Source organism: Papilio machaon, chromosome 23 (assembly GCF_912999745.1).
Source record: "Papilio machaon chromosome 23, ilPapMach1.1, whole genome shotgun sequence".
Lineage (NCBI taxonomy): Eukaryota > Metazoa > Arthropoda > Insecta > Lepidoptera > Papilionidae > Papilio > Papilio machaon.
Genome location: NC_060008.1, coordinates 3,470,394 through 3,493,291, shown reverse-complemented (window position 1 = coordinate 3,493,291; position 22,898 = coordinate 3,470,394). Strand labels below are relative to the sequence as shown.

Below are 22,898 nucleotides of genomic sequence, written 5' to 3'. Positions count from 1 at the left end.
CGACGAAAGTTTACATTTGCATTTGAAACTATCGCAACGGAAAGATACAGTTCATTTACTGTTCACTGGAAAACTTAAACGGTCACAAAAGTTAACTAAACTGTTTGATATTGCAAGAAATACGATGTCAATTGTCCTTTTGTAAATTGAAAAAAAATATGGGGATATTTTGTGTTGATAATAACATTAGAGGACTGTCGCTTGTTAAATTAAATTTGTTTGATCGCATTCTTCCTTTGCTATTTCGCATTTCAGAAACATTACTATCATTTTAAACACCTGTATTTCCTTTCAACATTCATTTTTCATAAAACTACTCATTATGTAAAATAAATTGCATAAATAAATGCAAATTAATGCAAGAATATTGTAAATAACACATTCAACAATTGCCACTTTACGTAATGTAAGGGTTACGATCAGATTTAAGTCACATTCTCACTGTTTGAGTCTGACCCAACGATTATATCTTATATAATGTATTTATTTAATTTTTAATATAAAGTCTTGCCCACTTTCAAATAAAACGTACACCTAAAAATCGGTTCTTATATACTACATAGCAGAAACTGAATTAAAGAGCATTTCTCTACAAATATTCACAAACAAGTCCGGAACAGATAAAATTCAGTTTGTCACTAACGTCACTGTTATATAACAAGCGGCATTAAATAAAATTCAATTGGAACGACTTTTTGCACGACTTTGACTAACTATTCGTAGTTTTTGCTAGTGAATTAACTAGCATCACATTTCAAATGAACAATAGAACTAAAATCATCAAAAAACCATCATTGGCTTAACAAATTGACTAAAACACGACAACACTGATTCAACAATTAAAATGAATTCAGTATAATTCGTTAAAAGTCTTCAAAATTTTGTATTCCATCGTGTAATCTTTTAAACATTAGGAGAGGACACGTAGCACACAAATATCTTCAAAGTTTCTATTACTTGAGTAACTGTATTAAATCTACAACAGAGAAACAACTTGTTGCTCGGGTCCATCTGAACTTTGTTAGTCGTAAACTAATATTATATCGAAATTAAATATATAAACCATCACATAGCACTACAGTGGTAAATTTTAGGACCTAACTTGAACGCGTGGTCGAGATATTTAGGAGCGAGGCAGTGCCTCCAACAAAACAAGCATAATACAAACTTCCAGTCTAACAGCTCATATTGAGACTAATTTTCACGCATCACTCACTTCCGCGGGATATAAAAAATCGTACATACTTACCGCTAAACTAGTTTTAAACAAAGGCATACATTTTTTTATTTAACTTAATATTTAAATTAGACTTTGGGCTAGATACCAACCTAAGACAGTCATGCCTTGAGATATTTGAAAGATTGGAATTAAATGAGATTTTAGAATCCTAAATTTACGTAACTGACCAACTAGAGTTTGTGAATAAGCAAATTCTTCTATAGCTTGTTAATCTAGGAATATTTTTGTTGGGTTACAGTAGTATACAATAAATGATTTCTCAACCAGAAATTAAATACACTCGAGTTTATGTTAACACGTAGCATTTTGCAATCGACCACTCTCTTGCTTACATTAATATCAAAACGAAGGTAAACATTATTAATCAAAAAAATAAATAGCTTATAAATATGTCGAAATAAACCGTCGATTAAAGATCTTATTGGTCGAATAACTTTATGAAATTGCGGTTGAATCGAAAATTGTTTAATACCGTTTCACAAAAACCATCAAAACAAAAGAACACGTTTGCTATATTTTATACGATACTTGTTTCAAAGAAATTCAACAAGTATACTTTTATACTATAATAGCTTTTACCCGCGACTCCGTCCGCGCGGAATAAAAAAATGCACACAAAATAAAAAAGCTACCTCCCCATCAATTTTCAGCAAAATCAGTTCTACCGATCTTGAGTTATAAATAGTTTAACTAACACGACTTTCTTTTATATATATAGATGTATTTCCTAAAATTAAAGGTATCACAACAAATGAAATCACAGAAAAGATATTAAAAGACAATATTGATTTGTAAGTTTCTTCGGAAGTGAATTTCGCTAATAATTATTAAAATGCCTAACATCGTCCCTAAATTGCCAGGTTTTATATAATCAAGAACACATTTAAAGTTATAAAATTCATAATTAATAGTTTTATGTAATATCATAAAATCACAAACTTAAATAACTAAATATATGCAAAAAAGAGAAAGGATACATATCAGTCTTTGTGAATTATACGTCTAGACTTTCACGTAATAATAAAAACTATTTGCGATAGCAAATTATGTAAGAAATACTCGTGAACAACAACAAGTTTCATAGCATTAATTTCGATACTAACAAAGATAATACATGTAACAATTTTCTATAAAAATTATTATACTTATTGATACATTCAAATAGAGATCCGGCTCCAAACATTTGATATCAGGATACACAACAACGGGTAACGTAACCTTTATTTAATATTCTAAAAATATCAAAATAACCCTTTACGACCCAGATTTAAAGTTTCCGATATAACTCAGCAGGTAAACCGAGGGTCGGATTTCGGAAATACAAAGCAACTGAGGTCTTACCTAATATAATCCGAGAAGATTTAATATGCTAAAATATAGCCTTTATCGGGATATATTGAAAATATGAAAATTAAAAAACATTTATTCGTTCAGCTATCATCCTAATTTTGAGGATACCAATAACCTACACTTTTGTTTCAAATTCAATAAATACAATAATCGTTGAACTTTGACATGTTAAAAGAAATTGCCAGTTTGTTGACCCAAAGAAAATGGGGAGCGAGAACGAAATACTAGTGAAAATAATGTATGAAATCATTCAATTTGCGAGCTAGATTTGATATTTCTACATACATTTATTCACACTTTTAATATTACACTAGGTGTCACGCGAAATTCCGTCCGCGCGAAATAAAAAAAAAAATTAAGTAAGTCTATGTGTTCGTCCAGAATATGTTCTACATCTGTGCTGAATTTCATCAAGATCTGTTGAGCCTTCAAACAAACATCCATCCATTCATCTAAATTTTCGCATTTATTATATTAGTAAGAAGTATGATAGAAGAGGAAAAATATATACAATAAAAAATACAGAACACTTAAAAAATGTTTATCTTAATGTTGGAACGCCAATTAAATCTTGTCACTTTATTTATATATAGTAGATATACATGATTGTATGAGCTTGTTATTATAATAATATGAGTGTATTTATTAGTACAAGGCTGTATATAAATAAGCAAACAAGCTTTATCGACGTGTTCAAGAAAATTCGTCTCCACTAAACGAATGAACGCTACTTTATTATATTACGTCACATTTGACTCACTTGACGGATTAAAAAGTACTGTATTAATTCTTTGGTTTTAAGGAAGATACAAGTTTTTTTTTTAATTTGGATGACCTTAAATTTATCGCATGGAAAATCCCCTCAGCGACTCTTAATTCTAAGCATCAAAGCAGGATGTTATCACAAAAACATAAAAACTTTTTAATACTTTGACAGAAAAAAATCTAAAGCTGCTTAATAAATAATTTTAAACCAATAACTTTTTATTTTAATATTTGTAATTTTATTTGTTTGTATTAGAACATCTTTCAATAATTGCAGAATTTAGCATGGCTACAGAGGTAAAATGAGCAATAACTAGTTCCGTCTCCAAAAACCTTGCTTGACAATTGACAATTGTTCCGCACTTCCGATAATTTACATTTTTAAAGAACAAATATCTTCTATTTGTTATTGTTCATTGATGCTTAAATTTTTTATAGTAAAAAACCTTACGATTCATATCCACAATACGACATTGAAATAATCCGATTTCTTACTGAGATAGCAACTATAAATACCGATTAGAAATTGAGTTGAACACTTTTATGGCCAAGGTAATCTAAGTAAGATCAATTTCCTGTAAGATCCTTTAAAGATCCCGGGACTTCCCAGGTGTTTCAGTAAGTCAAGTCTCGCATAAGGTTTTCCCTGTTTTTCTTTTGGCCCCCAGATTGTGATTAATTAGGCTCCGAAACTACAGAACCGATCTGAAAAATTCTTTCATTATTGAAAGCTACACTATCCACGGGTGACATAGGCTATAATTATTACTAGCTAGCTAGACGAGCTGTCGACCGCGACTCTGTCCGCGCGTAATTAAAAAAAACCGTAATAAGCCCTTTAGTAATCCCTTCAGCCGTTACGGAGGTACCTACAAGTAAACATCCATCCATCCATCCATATAAATATTCGTATTTATAATATTAGTAAGACTTCTTTTCAATTCAAATGCTATTTACGAGTATAATAACTTTATAAATAACGTTTGATGAATGCAATTGTTTTATTAGCTCTTGATTTTAATATAAATAAGTAAAGGAATGTATGAATTTAAATTGATTTGATATATTTAGATTATTATTACCAAATATGATAAGTCTTGACACGAGTGACAATCATGAGAAAAGATAAGCTTATTCGATGACAAAGACATCGGTTATTTATTTAAAAAAAAAAACAGAAACAAAACCTAAGTTTAAGTTAGTAAAAAATTATAGAAAAGATTTGGCTTGTTGTGCGAAACAATGAAACATTTACGTTTCATTTTCAAGTTTTGACTATCAAAGCACACAAGTCGTAGTTCAATGATAATTAAATGAATGACAAATTTGTTTTTTATAAATGTGAAACGGTTAGCACATTAAAATTATTATAACTGGCTGAATACTTCAGTAATTGCTATTGTTTTAACAAACATAAAAAAAAAACAATAGCAGTTTACACAATTTTCGAGAGACGTAATTTCTTTTACCAGACAACTTTTCTCTTAGACGTAACCTTCATTTGAATATATTATAATCACAGACAATTACCAAGATTTAGAAAAATTATTCACGATGTAGGTACTACGAAGATATATTTGATTGTTATGGATTTCTTATCAGATTAATATAATGTTGATACCTACTGAGGGTATTTATGCTTTAGTCAATAGTTGATTATAATAATTAGGTAAACAATAATGATGCAAACCGATGATAAAAAAAAGAGTCAACAGCCGTGACGATCTCCGCGGTAAAAACGCTCGAGATCCTTCGCTTTTTGCAACACTAGCACTATTAACCTTGGCGTGTCCCAAGTGTTTAAACACAAAATGTTTGTTTTTTTTTCACTTTGCTCACAAAACCACCGGAGACTTTGATCGTGTTATATTGAATTGTTTTATTTTAAACAAGAGTACATGGAACGCGACACGTGCGGCCTCACCGGACGGCCGTGAGCGACTGGCACGACGCATGCGTAATCAGCGAAGCATCGCTTTAGCGAAAGCGACACTCCCGCACATGGCAGCGCTTGATGATTTTGTATGGGCTACATGTTTGTATTTAAAGCGCTGTTCTGCTGCTGACGGAAAAGAAAGGCTTTCTACTAGATGGTCAGTTTCCCTGGTCATTAGAGATACGCTGGGGAAAAGTAGACGTCGAAACAATGTCAGTAAGTTAGCAATTATGTATATTTTACGTTAATTTTTTTTTCCGGAGATAAAGTTATGTTGCATTATTTTTCGAAGCCAAATAGATTTTCCTGTTATTAATCTGCGAAACCTTACGTTTTAAATCACCATCTGGCGTGCGGATCACGTCCATATGCCCCATGCCATGCGTCAGTCTGAACAAATAGCCTGAAACACCTGTTGAATGGCCACAATAGGAATGATTCAAGGTGATTTACTTTGTGAAGGTCAATGCCATTACGGACGGAGTAATGAAGATAGTTAAAATCGCTGTAGAGTTTTAATGATACTCATCAACAGAGACTTCAAATTCGCAAATTGTCACGGATTGTGACGTAAGCATTTTGGTAAGAAAATTTCGTCTTTAATGAATGCTAACTTGTTATGAACCCATAACGCTTATGAGGTTTGATTATGATCAATAGGACTAAATATCGCAGCCATCAATACGTATTGAGTCTTTGTATATCAGTTTTGTTATCCACAAGATCCAGCTTGAGCAAGTGCTTGGCATATTCCTATCAATTATTATTTCAACAACGAGTAATATAACTGCAAAATACCACTACAATTCTCACTAACCAATATTTGTTTTAGATAAAACAATATACCGAATCTTAAGCAACGGTAAGAATAATTTATTAATATCAACAAGAACCGTACAGACACGCCTACAAGATACTTCGCATTGCAAAAACAAATATATAGTGCTATCCAAACTTTATAGTTATATACAAGACGCGGCACACAACACTATTTTACATATCGATGGGAGGTAGAGATGTTGGGCAATGTCTTGCGCTAGCTATCAACCTACAGTTGACCTACCTGTATCTTTTCAGGTCTTTTAAAAGCTTTTGCAGCTAACCACGAGCCGCCATTAAGTTTGAATCTTATAATAATCAATTGACAAACGCTATGACGCCTCAATCTTTAGATCGGTAAGTGAACGTGAGACACAAGGCCGTTCAGAACCGGTCCTAGGCCGAATATGATTCCCGGCTTGGCACCGCCGCGAGAATGCTATGTTGACCAACTTTCTAAGTATAGCACACACCTGTACAGCTTAGACAAGCCTATACTAGGTTTTTATAAACATTTTTGTTTTTATTTATAATTCTTATATTCCACTGCCTTCTTTACAATTTACTACATACACTTTTTCTATTTCTGTCTAGGAATCTTTGTTAGTTCGTTGTATTCAATGTTTGTTATGATTGCAAATCAACATCACTTGTCTTTGTACTTTGGATAGAAGCAGGAATATTCTCGATAAACTGATTAACTACCAAATGTTCTGACGAAACGAGACAAAAATGTGCATGCGCTAGCGCCAAGGCCCCATCCCCGTTGTCATCTACGTCTTCCAAAGCAAACTTCAAAGATAAGTAAACTATAGGCAAAGGATAGGTGGCTGTATTGTAACCACTACAAATGCAGAATTAAATATTATTCGTATACATAGTAATCTAGATACAAAGGTCTACTTATGTTACAAGCAAATATGTAACTGAGATCACAAACTCGCTGTTTGGAATCCTGAATAAGGCTATCGTCAAACACCTGTCAACTGGTTTTGACATCCAAGTCCTTACGCAGTCATCGAATGCGTACCTTTTTGCGAACCACTTGATTTGCCCAATTAAAATGACTGGAATTCTTCAATCGATGTTCCCACGAACAAGTGCATTTTTTAGGTATGTTTATTGAACTCTTATTGTTATAATGAATATAGCATACATCTTACTTTTATTATAATTTCGAATGTTTGGATAGATGGATGGATGTTTGTTAGAATGTATCTCCGGAACGGCTAAACAAATCTTGATGAAATTTGGCACAGATGCAGAACATAGTCTGAAAGTACAAATCGGCTACTTATTAAGTTTTTTTTAATTCCGCGCGGACACAGAGTAGCGGGCGACAACTAGTATGGTAATAAAATTAATAATGTAAATTAAAAGTAAGTTTTTACTACATTTAGCTATAGTCGAAAAAGTCGGAAAGTCCTTAATAATGTTTTTGGACTAATGTCTCGAGCGGTGTAATATTACGAGTATATTCAAGCCAAGACACGAGTGTCTTGGCTTGAATTTTCTTTTTTCCTGCCTTTTCCTATAAGGAAAGGATGGGAAGGCAAGGTGGAATTGGTAGATAAGGGGACACATAAAGATTTAACAAGATTGAGATAGAAGCATCAACCAGTTTAGATAGATCTAACATTAGAAACACACTCGGCGAGCGTAATGATTGCGGAGCACGCAGCGGTTTGCGGCTGACCCAGTGCTACGGTCACCCGGTCGCGGGGTACCGTTCTGCGCGCCGGTGCCGGGGTCCATCCTAATCTCGGCTTACACGCACTTTGAATAACCGTATGTTACATCGGTACTATATTTGTACACTTCTCGATGTAATGTGAAAATCATTGCGTTATTCCATTATTTGTGATATTTTTTTTTATTGTGAACCACTATGACGATAATAACCTCCTGAATTCGCCGAAATAGGGAAGCGACTGCTGCCTATGAACATCTGTAATTGCAGATGCGTTGCCTAAACGGAGTAAGGAACGCACAGAAAGAGAATATTCCATTACTATACGTCCCCTCCTTCGACAAATCCACTTCCTATACCCATCATTTCCTTTTAAAAAAGGGTGGGAAGGTAATGTGCACTAAAATTAGGCCGCGGCACGCACAAACAATTGTTTACGCAATTCGATTAATACATATTTGAAACAAGGACACAAGGAGGGAGTAATTTCGAAACATCAGAAATGTCAGAAAATAAGCCATAAAATTCTCTCACTTTATCTTGTGTACTGTGCCTATGAACGATAGCATTATTTAATTTAATGTAGGTAACTAGGGTAGGTTAGGTTAGTACCACTAACTAAAGTTTTATCTAAGATCATTTTCAAAATAACTATTCTTCTAATAAGAAATGCCAAAAGTATTTCCGCATCATTCAAATTAAAAGCCAAATGTATAGAATATTTAAATTCCGTGATTCAGACATGTTGCGAACATAATAAACTCAATTGGAAACAGTTAAGCGTGTCCGCAACACTGCAACATCAAGTAACTGAGTGCCACAAACTGGGTTGACGTGTTGTGCTTAGATATTATTAGATATAAACTTTGCTATAACTTACTATCTGGAACAGTATAGGCTTATGTGGAGCACATAAGTAGTCGTGATTGATATCATGTTAACCAAGAAACAAAAGTTTAAAATACTTGAAGCCATCTAGCCTACAATCATAATAATTAAAATTATTGGCTGGGCTAATAATGTAAGTAAATTTAACGAATATTAAAACAGCTAGCATGTCGAATAAATGAACAAAGTTCACATACTATGGAAGTTTAAATTGATATAATTTTAAAGTAAATTAATCAGTTTCCTTTTCACCGTCTATCTCTTTATATCTAGGACAAGTGAACAGTTGAAAGTGATACTCGCAATTAAGGTCGAATTACTGTATATTGAAAGCGCATTAAATAGCAATAAGTGAACTAGCATTTAGAATAACGAGACGTATAAATTTATATATTCCGTAACACAATTAAAGAAAAAAACCGGCCAAGTGCGAGACACACTCAAGGGTTCCGTTAAACCTGAAGGAATATAAGTAAAATTTACGGTTTTAGCAATTTTTACTTTACCTGTGCTTTAAGACGTTACTACGTCTCAAATTTCAAGATTCTGAGTTCACTGGACCCTGTAGGTTTTGATTCCTTTGTAAGTGTCGAAAATTTGCGGCATAACGGCTGTATCTTTTGATTGCGTTGGCTTAGAGGTTTTATTTTATTTTTTCACAGTTTCATGGGATAGTGGACTTGAATATTTGATATGAATGCCAGCATGATACCTCCACGCGTTTCTTAAGAAAGGGTTTAGACAGACAGACGGACGGACAACAAAGTGATCCTATAAGGTTTCCGTTTTTTCCCATCCCATTTGCTTCACATGTCCTCTCTATATCACTGATTAAAAAGTAACTTCAAAAATGTAGCTGCATTGTTATATTAAAGACAAAACGAAATTACAGCAAATTGTATTACAAAAACAAAAATACATTCAATGATTGTGTAACAACTTTGTCTGCCTACCAACCTAGGGTTGCCATATTCAATAAACGTAGTCCCGAAAACTTCAAGATGAAAAAAAAAAAAACGACGATAGGTCACCCGAAGAGGTGACAACCCTATCTGTATGTATTATAACCCGTATGTAAATTTTCGACAACCTGTCCTTGATTTAAACATCGGGCAGTGTAAGTTATTAAATCAATGTAATTGTCGACTTGTGTTACATATCGTACATTGGCGGAGTGGAGACATCGATCTGGTTACAGTGTACGCAATGGAGGCCAGTTTTCGATCTCGTGTTGCATAAGTGGCTAATGTCGTGTAATACTTTGTTGTGAACGTAATACATGGATAAAGATTGCGCTAAAGGCAGTATGTATTTGCTGCTACTTTCCAAACTATTAATTACGGTCAAAGTTGGATGAGCGAAAATTGAATTAGCGAGAATCCTCTATAAGCGAGAAACTCGGGTTAGATGGAAACGTCTGTAAGCAAGAAAAATATCACAGTCCTTTGGACTCTTGCGTATCTCCCGACTGTATAATTAAGAACCATTGCTCTTTTACTATTGGCCATTGCCTCAAGTGGCAAAGTTAACATGATTATCTGTTCTTATTTATAACTTACGATATATTACTGTCGTCTCGATCTTCTTACTTGGTACTTTGGTAATGGTATACTTGTTACGATAGTTACTAACTGATTGAAATTATAAATATATAAAAAGAAGAAGCAAATATAGGCTGCTACTTAAATTTTTCGACTAATATCGTTATGTTACGTGACAAAGTAGAACAAAACATCTGTCGTGTTGCTTCCTAGCTAATTCATTGTACGGAGAAACAATACTGTACTGCTTGCTTAAATATTCATGCCAATTTAGACATTGATTTACTGACTTTTAGAACAAAAATCGCGTGCGGTGTTTTGGATAAATAAAAGACTGGTTTTACATGTCTCACATTAGCCGATAACTTCTTGTTTGACATGTACATATTAACATTGGGCTGTATTGTTGCTACTTTGAAATGTTAAACTTTGAAACTTCCTTGGTAATGCAATGTAACCACTTTTTAACTTATTTAAATAATAAAACATAACTTTTAATTTTCTCGCAACTCACTCTACTTTAAGATGTTCTTACAGTAATAAAATGAGACTTAGGTATACAGTCTTGTATGTTAAAAGGACGAAGATTTAGGCATAGCTGGAATGAATTCTTGGTGTCAATGGTTTCCTATACTAAAGCGAAGTTGACATTGATTTTAGTAGACTAATAGACGAATATCTGACAGTGATTTTAGTAGACTAATAGACGATCGTAGTTACTTTAGATTTTTTATCATAACGTGGCAACGAACAAGCAAGCACCTAAATACACTACACTTTAAAAAAACGGTTTTTTCTATATAGAAATACTAGCTGTCACCCGCGACTCCGTCCGCACCGAATTAAAGACAAATTTAATTTGTAGCCTAAGTGTTCTTCAAAACTATGTTCTACTTCTTTGCCAAATTTAATCGAGACATGTTGAGCCGTTCCGGAGATACCTTCAAACATCCATCCATCCATCATCGAGATCCATGATCCATCGAAACATTCGCATTTATGATATTAGTAAAATAGTAAGATATTGCTCCCAAAATTACCGAGGGATGTTATTGTTTCACATAATGATAGGCTCTCCATCAAAGTATATATTCTCTTATAGTCGTATTTGACATATCTTAAAAGACAGAGCAAGAACTCTTGAATGAGATATATTCCATATTGTGACATGTCTGTCTTTTTCGTAACAGCGTTCCATGTCACCTATTTAGATGCGGCAGTAGAGCTAGGTTTGCGCCATAACACTAACTAAAATCAGACACAGTAACGGTTGACTGTGACACCATCCTGATTATTGATTCTAATAAGATTAAGAGGTAACAGGTTTCTCAACTCTGTTGATTTTTCTAACGATTATAAATTTAGTCTAATACGAAGAAGTCATATGAGATTGCCGTTCTAAAGTATTGAAAAAAATTTCATGTGACAAGGTTCCCATTGAACTATGACATCGCCTGACGAGAAGAAAGAATAGCTAGATATTGTGAAATGAAAATATAGAAAAAATTGATACTTACTTGCATTTACACTGTACATTGGAGCAAATGTAATATTCCCGAATATACATTTCTAAATATCACTTTAAAACACTCACAAATACAACATTACAAATAGTAAAAACAACTAAAGTTTGTTACAAAACAGAACTAAATTTGCGAAATCAATGATCGGTCACAATCGAGCACGCTACTATCTATTCATTGATTCGCTATGAATAGTTGAGTAAATAGGAAATATCGTCTTAGAAAAATTACAGATTAGGCAAACTTATTTAATGAACTATAAAATCGATTAAACCCGTCAATGTTGGGCATTGAAATAGGTATAGAATAGTGGGCGGATAATAAAAATATTGCAGATATTGTGGGCGGTTGTGTGACGACATTGTTTTGATAGAAAGAGTGATTATATTTATAAATGCCACTCATAATCTTTATTGGAATCCCTTTTGTTACATAATAATAAAATAGGTAGTGGTAATTAGTTTTAGGGAATAATTTTCTGCTTAAGATCTAACGGTTAATGGTTCGTTGAAAAAAACATCCTATATATACTGTTGAAGCAGGACATCTTCCGTTTCCAACTAATTTTACATTGAAAGTTTTCTTACTGCCTTTCAAACAATCAAGGCATACCTTTATCGAATCCATTAACAAAATGTATTATAAAGTTTATTTGTTCTCTGCCTTTTTGCCATATTATTTAGAACTAATCCAACATAAAATTTACGATTTTAAGTTTCTATATAAAACTGAGTTTTTGATGAATTATAACTCTAAAATAACCACTAGTAAAGGTGTATTACCCAAACACGTTTTATTAATAATCTAACACAAACAACTGTTGTAGTGTAAACAAGAGTTTTAAAATTAACCGATGGCGCACGTCGGCCCAGTTGTCGGGAGGAAGAGAATTAACATAGTGCTGAGGGATATACCACCAGGTGCCCTAGTTATTCGGTTAAAGTAAACTAAACCGCGGGTTTTTTTACATGTTTTACAAATCTTAGACAAAGAACACATCCGTCCATACAGTGGGCTTGATTGCAATAGAGCGGGAAACATATTCGAAAACGATTTTTTTAATATAGATAGGTACAAAATAGATTTTACTCATTTCAAATGTTTTTACAAACTTGGTTACTGCAATTTGTATGTAGGTTCCGAATATAATAAAAAAAAAATGAAAGAAAGTCCCAACTTATCGATCGTTTAGACATTTACTTTACTTATTAAACATAATGGATATTGCTGTTTAATGAGTCAACAGTATACCAAAGTAAAGAAAAACCTCTTAAGTGATAGAGGGGAACGATGGTAGCGGGCAAACCAACAATACGGTAGACAAAAGCCTTTAGCCGCGCATTGCTATTGTTTACAGAACCGTAAATAATAAATTACACGTGTCTAGCGTCGCCATATCGTACCTAACACGTGGCAAATCAGTATACACTGTTAAAATATCATTTAACGGAAGTACTCAATACATAAAAATTAATGTCTTCAAGATATACCAAAAATACATCTTCGAATTTATGTCATCAAAAACATTTTCTGTTGTTTAATAACATGAAAATTTATTATCATCATCAGTTCACTGTACGTCACTACTGAGCCTAGCATGAAGTTACCTACCACAACCATGCAGACCCAGTGGTTGACTTCACACATATCTTTGAATTTCTTCGGAGATATGTCCATGTTGCATGATGGTTTCCTTCACCGTAAGAACGTCGTAAAATGTACATATCCAAATGAAAATCCAAAAACTCATTGGTATTCGAACTCAGGACTTGGAGATTACAAGTCAAGTGCTTAACCTAAGCCACCGACGCTCTAACATGAAAGTTATAAAGACTCATTTCTCTTTATGAAGCATATTTGTATAAAGCTAGTGTATATCATCTAATATTATTATTTGTTAGTTAAAATCCAATGAAAACAATAATCCATTTCTACGTAAGCTTCGTCAAAAACATTCCCCTGGGCATGTATCTTTAACCCGAAACGAGGCAGAATAAGCCCTTGCCCACGCGTCTCACCGGGAAAGCCGCGGCAAGAGCGTGCCCCGGATTCTGAACGCATAACGCTTTCAAACTTGTCAAATTGTTTCGCTATATTATTCATGGAAGATTTATTCACACCCTATTCCGCATTTGTTATTTCTAAACAAGTGGGGCAGGTGAACATGCTTTCTTTGCCAAACTTACAATATTTTTTCTTGTAAAATATTTTTATTTCAGATCAATATAGAGCACAGAGTAGGTGATAAACATTTGTCTGATAAAAGAGTTTAAATTTACACAGAAATGATGTTTATATCTCTTCATATGTCACTAAACAGATGATGTGAAGACAGTCACATTGCGATATGACAAAGGCGGTACACACCAGTTCAGCCTTACTTACATATTCAGCGCTTCTGTCAATGCATTGTCCATTGTTTTATCTGTATTCACAATGAACCAATACTCAAACATCGTTTGCATCAATATCCAAATATTGAAGACTAACCACCCCATAAAAAAGTAATGGAGGACTTGTTAACTATTGCGATCTCAAGAACATAAAGATGTTAGCCATTTTTTTTATACGTTCAAGATTTTATATATATGTACTAATGAAAAGTTATTTCTTTCATAACAAAAATTTATTCAAGAGATGTCTAAATCATCGATATGTTATTAATATTATACCACAGTAATATAAACTGCATCAGTATGTTATCAACGGAATCAATTTACTTTACCGGCTTCACTGCGGAATTGGCAATGAGGTATGACCTCTAGATGTCAAGGTATTCAAGAAATGCACTAAAAACATAGTAATTTACAAGACGAAGTACCTACTTTAAATATTTATCATATACTTGACATAAAGTAGAAAAGAACACGTACTATTAACGTACTATCGCACTGGTTAGTTCAAATTCCTTTACCTCCATGACCATCATCTTAATCTCCCTTTCCTTATCCCACTCAGGTGGGACAGGCGTTCCAGGTTTTGATGACAAAATTCATAATTTCAGTCTTCATCTCCTAATTCGCAATCCTATCATGACAAACATTACGAAAACTAACATTAATTTATTTTATTAACAAATTTAGTTCATCTTAATAGTAAGAAGACACGTCAACAGAGGTCGAGCGTGGACATAGTTTAAGGTCATCTTCATTTGAAATGTCCGATTACCACATATGCTATACGCAACCTCCACAAATTTGGTAAAAGGCGTATGTACACGATATTCTAATATTACGAAATTAATAGAACCTAGAGATTCAAGGCTGAGAACAGGACACTGGCATTTAATCTGACTTTTTAGTCGGAAACGATTTAATTAAAAACAGCTTAACTTGAACCATGTTCGTCGATTTTTACATCAGTAAACGTGTAACTTTTTGCAGGATTTTACTACGGTAAATTCGAGTACCCACTTATCTAGGTAGTGTTTGTTATAAGTTTAGTGTTAGGTAAGTTATCTTATAAAATACTTTTAACCAACCACAAAAAATGAGAGGCGTTATTAACGAATAATGCGACAAGCTTTAAACACTTAGTAATACGAGTAAGATCAAGATTTACAAAACAGACATTTCCAGAACTAAATTAAAGGGACATCAATTTAATATATCGCATACGAATTCTCTGATACATTGACTATCGCTTATAATAAAAAATAAACGCACTAATGACAAAAGTAATTACTAAAAAACCTTAACTACTAAAACATTAGTACTTTACAGTTGACAATAGCAAAAAAAAAAACATTAATTACAAAAACTAAATTACTAAAAAAGCCAATGAACAAAAACATTGTGAGTAGGTATAATCGGACGAAACAGAAAGTTTTCCTGTGACCTCTACACAAGGTAGTAACACGTGTGTTTCCATTACCGAAAAACGTACAATAGCATACAGTCGTCCCTGTCATTCTCTTTAATAAAACAAGGATAGCAGTATTTTTAATACAGGAGTTTGGACATTGGAAATTCACGATAAGTTGACATGTTCCGCATAAAATGCGTACTATTTTCGGACATATCTCATGACAAGTATAACGAAGAAAGATCAAAATACGTAATACGCAGTAACTCGGCCTTACAGAGATGGCACAAAAAGCTTTCAGGGGTATTAACCTAATTTGGATTAAAGACGCTTCGCAATTTCGTTTCATTAAGATACCTAATAAAAACATTACCGTTTAACAAATAGCCCCTACAATTGGTATATGGGATTAATTTTAGGTGGGGGTTGTTATGATAGTCATTTGTTTAATTAGTACTGTAGCCAGTACAGAGTTCGACATTCCAAATAAAACTAATAACATCTTATCACGCAAACAAATCTTATGTTTTCAAAGCATACTTTTTAAATTGAACAATATTATTTGAAACCTACTTACTATGACTCTTGATTTTCATTTATTATTTTCGTAAGAAGGCGAAACAAACTTTTACTTTATTTCATTGTAAACCTAACCTAAATTGTGCACCCCTTTTATAATAGTTACACAACAATACTAGAAACTATTATTTTATTACACGTAATATGTGGAATCAGTTCAGAGACGTAACAATATAAATTTCTCTTTCATTTCATAATCGCACTTTTACTATGCAAATTGTATAACGGCGGGGGAATGCGACAGTTAAAGTACTAAATTGCGAGAAAGTTGGTACAGAATAACGGTTTCGTGTGATACAGCTCTATCATAATACCAAATCCTGTTATTAGCTGTGACAACATAACATAAGGGTGGGTTTTCACTGTCAACAAACTTGTATTTTCACCCATCAAATGTAGTTTCAAAAAATAGATACGATAATGTGTAGTCGAATTTCACGATAACACTCACGGCTGTAAAGCATAGGGTAGGCAGAGATTAAGAATTCTCATTTTGCTGTTACCCTTGTACACTTCTTTTGCTTCTTCTTCACTTTCAAATATTCTATAAATGTACATTAAATGAAGACCATCAAGACAAGAAGAACAAATTAATTCTTTTATTAAAGTGAACGCCTGGAACGTTCAATCACAAAAGTATTCGATTAATCATGTTTCGGGAACAAAAACAAATAAAATATAACATTCTTAAAATGAAAGCGTCACGTTTAGTTTTTTCGGGTACAGATTGAGTATAAAATCCATCCACTTAAATATTTATTTGAAATCATTTAAATGAATAAGAATTTCTTTACGAGGCTTCGGTGAAAGCGGATTACTTTTTCATTTCAGTTTTTCCTATGACGTGAAGTGGACAAAAAACTGAGACCAGATTCATGTACATTAATTGTTTTTTGTTGCGAACTTTTCTTTATTCATCGTGAGTTTCTGAGACCAAAAACTCTGTATAAAACATATCTCCGTTGATTAAAGGTAGGCAACGCATCCACAATTCGGCAACTGTCGCTTCGCTATTCGAATTAAGATGGCCGTTTGCTCCTTGTCTTCCCATCGTCCCTATCATTATCTTTGACAGAACAAAGATAACAATAAGTTTTAAACAGGGAATTTGGTCTCAGAAATCCACGGTCATTGTGTAAATATTATTTTTTACTCCGTGATTTTGTCCGTCAATGTTAAACCCTGCTATCTCCGATAGTGCGATCGAAGGTAACTGGAAAATCCGAAATTAGTTTAGAATTTCCTGTCACACGCGCACAGTGCAACCTACCTGAAGAAATTCAATCAGGTAATAATAACGAAGTAACAGCCCAAGCTAAGGCTCCCGAGGGAGCCCTCGGGCCTAGTTACGCTTAATCGAGGTTTAGGCTAAGCGTCTTTTACGCCCGGTCAATTCAAGCCCGGTAAGCCTGTAAATGCCTCTTCAAGGCTAACGGTGACTACTCAGTTACAAAAAAAGCTAGTAAAATCGTAGGTACAGGTACAGGAAGGTTTAGGTCGACATTTTCTAATTCAGCGTTCAGCATACAGGTCTTGTAGTCATCGGGTTTCGAAATGTGTTACAGTCGAATTATAACACGCTCGTGAAGTAGGAAGAGGTGAATAATGATTGGATATTCATACTAAATGCATGCATTTACAGCTAAGGGAGGACATACACGTAACAAACGTAATGTAGTAAAACAATAAGTACATAACTCTAAAATTGAGTTCCCTTTGCTATGGCAGACTATAAAAAAAATTGTAATCAGTGTTTTTCAAGAAGGATAACTACATGTTTTTAAATATGGAAATTTTCTCAGTGGAAACCCACGGTAAGTAAGACCTGCAATCAGTAAAAGGAAGCGTCATTACATTTCCACGTAATTTTGACACGGGTACAGACAAAACGGACAAGGATAACTGATATCAGCATTTTACCCACATCACAATTTTATCCCCAACAAATTTATTTAATGTTTTTTTTTTTATTATTTGCACTTCATCACGTGTACATACAAATAATTTTCCACCGAGAGAATGGAAGATAATCTTTTTAGAGTAAAACATTCAAATTTTGATTCAATTTAACTGCTTTAAAAGTTTATCAATCCAATAAAAGGAATAATTACAACAGACGTTACTGACGCTATGTCTCTAATGTAATTTCTGTTATAATGGTTCAACATATAATTTATAACGAACCGAGAATTACTTTTATTTAATTAACTAAATTTAAAAGAATAGAAACATTTACGTTTAAAAAAAACACAATCTTTTCTCTGTAAAACATACGATTGAAAACGCCGCCGCTGAACTTTAACTAGCTGGCGCGCTAAAGGGTCTATTCAGTTGATAGTAAGGACCTTATGACGTCAGACGTTAGAGGAACTATGAACAATAGGCTAATGGAAATCTACGTGGGCGAGTCACAGGAGAAGGCGGAAAAAATAGCTCACAAACTGAAATACAGAAAAAATTACTTTATACTATAGCACTAGCAATTGCCCGCGATTTCGTCCGCGTAGTAAAAAAAAACTGCCAAAATATTATCCAGATCCATTCGTCACTCTTGAGTTACGTTTTAATAAACATCCATACAATATATCTTAAGATTGTATGACGTACGACGAAAGACGAATTTTGTTCCAGATTATGTAATTATTTTAATAAATATTTACATTCATTAAATAAAGCTCATTTTTATAGCAAAGAAAAGTGTCATAAAATTCTCTTTGTGAATATAAAGCAAGATGTCGCTCCTTTCATCCCAATTAGAGTAGATTTTGGAGCACTGAATTACATGTCACTGCAGTATTAAAACAAAAATATAAAGCAACAGAGATTTGAAAACGAATTTATGAAATTTAAAATGGAAAATTAGAATATCTGAAATGTCCTTGGAATATTTATCATTTATTTTACATACATAGATACCCAATAAAACATTTTCCTGGAGTATTTTTGATTCTTGCAAAAAGCATGTGTCTTGTACCAGTCGTAAACCGTGACGGGATGGGGCCCGTCTGTCTGTCGAGCTTTTGAAAGGGCTCAAGACGTAGGGTCCGCTTTGTTCATTCTAAAACCGTTTTATATGTGACGTATATGTGGCAACTTGTCGTGTTTATGTCATCGGTTGAAATATACCAGTGTGTTCGTAACCATTTTCCTATACTTTGAATTTTATTACATGAACATAAAGCAAAACCAAGCTACATAAGTTTGTTGCAAATATGATCATTAGCAGATAAATAAAATGGCAACAGAATCTAACCTCATTAACTCATCTATGTATTAATGGTGTATGATTAAAAACTGTTAAAAATAGAAAAATTTTATACAAAATTCTTACCCGTCATCTTGCAGTTGCTTCAGCTCGCTAAGCTCAAGCTCCCGTCGCAAGTTGGAAACCTCGCATAGCAGCATGTCCCTTTCCGCTGACACCTTCTCCAGCTCCGCCCGCAACCGGACCACTTCATTGGTCAAATCCATAGTCGCCATTGTCGACTATCGATAAACACAACTATCGACACTTGACATCACTGGTTACGGTCACGCGCGGTGCACACGACACAACACAGGCACATTTTATATTCACATCCGAAACTCACACAACGATATTAGTGATGGGAATATTTTATCGATAATTTCACTGTCTCGCCTCCATGCTCACGCTACATCGTAGGAATCTGAAACAATAAATCAGTACGTTAGTAGTGAAGCGGAAAGCGTGCACTCACAATGAGAATTTATGTTATAAAACGATATTTACTTGTGCAGAAACCAGAAGTATGAGCGCTATGGCACATCTTCGAGACATCTTTTTATTTCTGTTTATGATTCAAGAGTATGTTGCGTATTTTAGCTATCACTTTTGATTGGATACGTTTTGTAGTCAGAGAATATTGTTAAACCGGATGATATCAGTTTCAACATTTTAGCAAAAACCGAGTTAATAATATTATGTTTTTATGCAAGTGTTTCGGCAGTGTAAATCTACGGTTTGAATGTTAAACTATATCTTCGCTAATACCGCAAAATAAAACCAATCAACATAATGAGTCATGCGACCTTGTCTCGTCGCCTTTGTCTTCGAAGCTGTTGCTATATAAGTTGCAAAGATAACACAATACGGAACTATGCGACTGACGATTTCGTATAGTTAGTGCCACCTCACAATTAGCTAAATCTACGAGTAAGGTGATAATAATGTTTATAATTCACTGACGCATAGAACACGTGGTTTGTTGGGTTATTGTTGTTGTTAAAAGAAATCAAATACAAATAACGGCTTTTCAATAGATTTTAGCTTAAGATCCCTTAGAAAATTTAAATCCAAAAAATATTATAACTTACTAATAAAGCGAATGTTTAGATTGATGTATTGATGGATGGATAGATGTTTGTTAGAAGGTATCTACAAAACTGTTTCTAATCTCAGTAAAATTTAGCATAGATGTAGAAAACGGTCTGGAAGAACACGTAGGCTTACTACTACTTTTTTTCGAGCTCCGCGGGGACTGAGCCGCGTGCGACAGCTAGTCACCATATAAGTAGAGGGTGTAAGATTAATGTTAAAGAGATCGTGTTGTGATTACAGTCATGTCTACGAAATTGGATTACTCATAAATCCGTCTCGTTGCAATCAATCATGCCCTCCAAGTAGGGATGTACCCGGTGTATTTCTTCAACCGTAACTCGATATCGTACCAATTAAATCGGGCATATCCATCGCATTTCGTAGCTAACTGCACTGCGGATAGATTACTCGGTATCATTACGTTTCAGGTATTTAATTACTGATGAAGATTCAGTTCTGGAGACAATGAATGTAGGAAATTTAATTTTAAAAACATGCTATTAAAGACTTAAGAAAGTACCAAGTTTCAAATAAGAGAAGGGACACAACATATTGCAGCGGTCACTTCCCTATTTCATCAATATCGGGTGGCCGAGGAATAAGGAGGGAATTGTCAATCTTTTTTAGAACCTATAGAGCCCTGAAACAAAACACTTATCTAACTGTATTCTATAAGATTGTGGTAAGTTGGCACATCTATTAACATTAAACGAAATGTAAAATATAATGAAATCAATTTCAAACATAATCAACCTTGTCTTGGAAATCAATCTTACAACAAGGAAGGTAAGTGAAGTTCCGGTATACGGTAGCCTTCATTGTTTAACAAGTGAATGGATGTACAATTAAAAACAATTGCTGTCAAATTGTCAGATTTTACGATTACTACGGCTCATTTTACAAGTCTGTTAACGGATAAGTAGAAACTGAAGATTAACTGACAAGAAATCAAAATTTTGAGGCATATTTTCGTAGTGTCTTAATAATTATTTCGAACACACGAGTGTACTTCGTTAAATTTACAATTAATTGAATTCCTCCTTTAATAAGATAACAATAGGGTTTCATATCTAATAGCTAAGTATGCTATTGCCTTTATAATCAAATTATTAGTTGACGATAACTTAGTTGGGGTGGAGGAGGTGAAGAAGATGGAGGAGCAGGAGGGTTGAGGGATGTCGGTTATGGCGTTAATTAGCTTAAGATCCAAGTCTTTGTAAACACGAAGTTGTCGGCCTCTTATTATTCAATACGTGATGAATTTCAGTAAACAGTGTTTCACCAGTTAATTGACGACAATTAATGTCAATCGTGTCAATTTAATTGGATTATTAAATAACATACTGAAGTTATTTTAGATGGATAACTCCACAAAACTTAATTTCCTTTACAATTTTTTGTGAACCTTCTCCTAAGTCAAATCAATATCGATCAAGTGAAAATGAGCAAATACAATACTTACAACTAGCGCCATCTATGAATGATCTACTGCAATGTATGTCAACAGTTTGCGCACTAAATTAAATACATCATAATAGATGTCGCTAGTTGACATTGTAACGAAAGCGTTCATTGTTTTATTTTTACAATAAATTGCTGTATTAGTACGATTAAGATTGTATTAAATAAGATCTTATTTTTAAATACCGCTAGCATGATAGAATCCATCATTATATCGATTGTGTATAAAACGGCTAGATAATGTTTAGCGGGATTATAAAATTGATCAGTATTCATATGATGATGTTTACAGACTTTATATGAACGTGATTTTATAAGGATTACCAATATATCGAGGATTTTCTAGTATAAAATTATTAATAATCTCCCTATTAATAGTGGGTTTCTGACAACAAAATCTCTGTTTAAAACATTGTTATCTCTGTTTTGTCAAAGACTAATAAAAAATATAATAACTATTTGAATTATTTTTTAATTGATATAAAGAAACAAATGGAATAGAATTATTATTTAGAAATTGGTTAGTTCGACGTTTAAAATTGCCGCATCGATTCGTTTCGTCGAAGCGATAAAAGTTCCAAGTCCCGCTCCAGAATTTCACATAGTTTTACAGTGTTTACTTTACTGGATTGGGAAGCGGAATAGCGAGGGCCGGACCTATTTTCTCCCGTACCTGCACGCTGTTAATGAAAGTTTTTAATTGATCAGCACCGACTGGCGGTATTCGATTTAATCTAGCCCGTCTGCTTGTCTGCGAATTCTGCGGGGTTTTTCTTTTTATATCATCAATTGCAAGGGAATTTTATCTTTGCAAAATTTTTCATTAACCGTGGGTTTGTGAGACCAATCCCTATCATTATATTTGACAAAACAGATATAGCAATATGTTTCGAACGGAGATTTTTGTTTCAGAAACCCACGGTAAGCTGCTTTTATATTTTCTCATTCATTATATAATTTAAT

At 33.7% G+C, this 22,898-nt stretch overlaps 1 protein-coding gene across 1 annotated transcript in view; it reads right to left on the bottom strand.

Moving 5' to 3' along the window:
- Positions 1-19,615, bottom strand: part of LOC106708971 (IQ motif and SEC7 domain-containing protein 2) — a 63,283-nt gene extending 43,668 nt beyond the window's left edge. Inside the window, exon 1 of the mRNA XM_045683799.1 lies at positions 19,467-19,615. Coding sequence (XP_045539755.1) covers positions 19,467-19,615 — 149 coding nt within the window. The remainder of the gene's footprint in view (positions 1-19,466) is intronic.
- Positions 19,616-22,898: the final 3,283 nt, after the last annotated feature.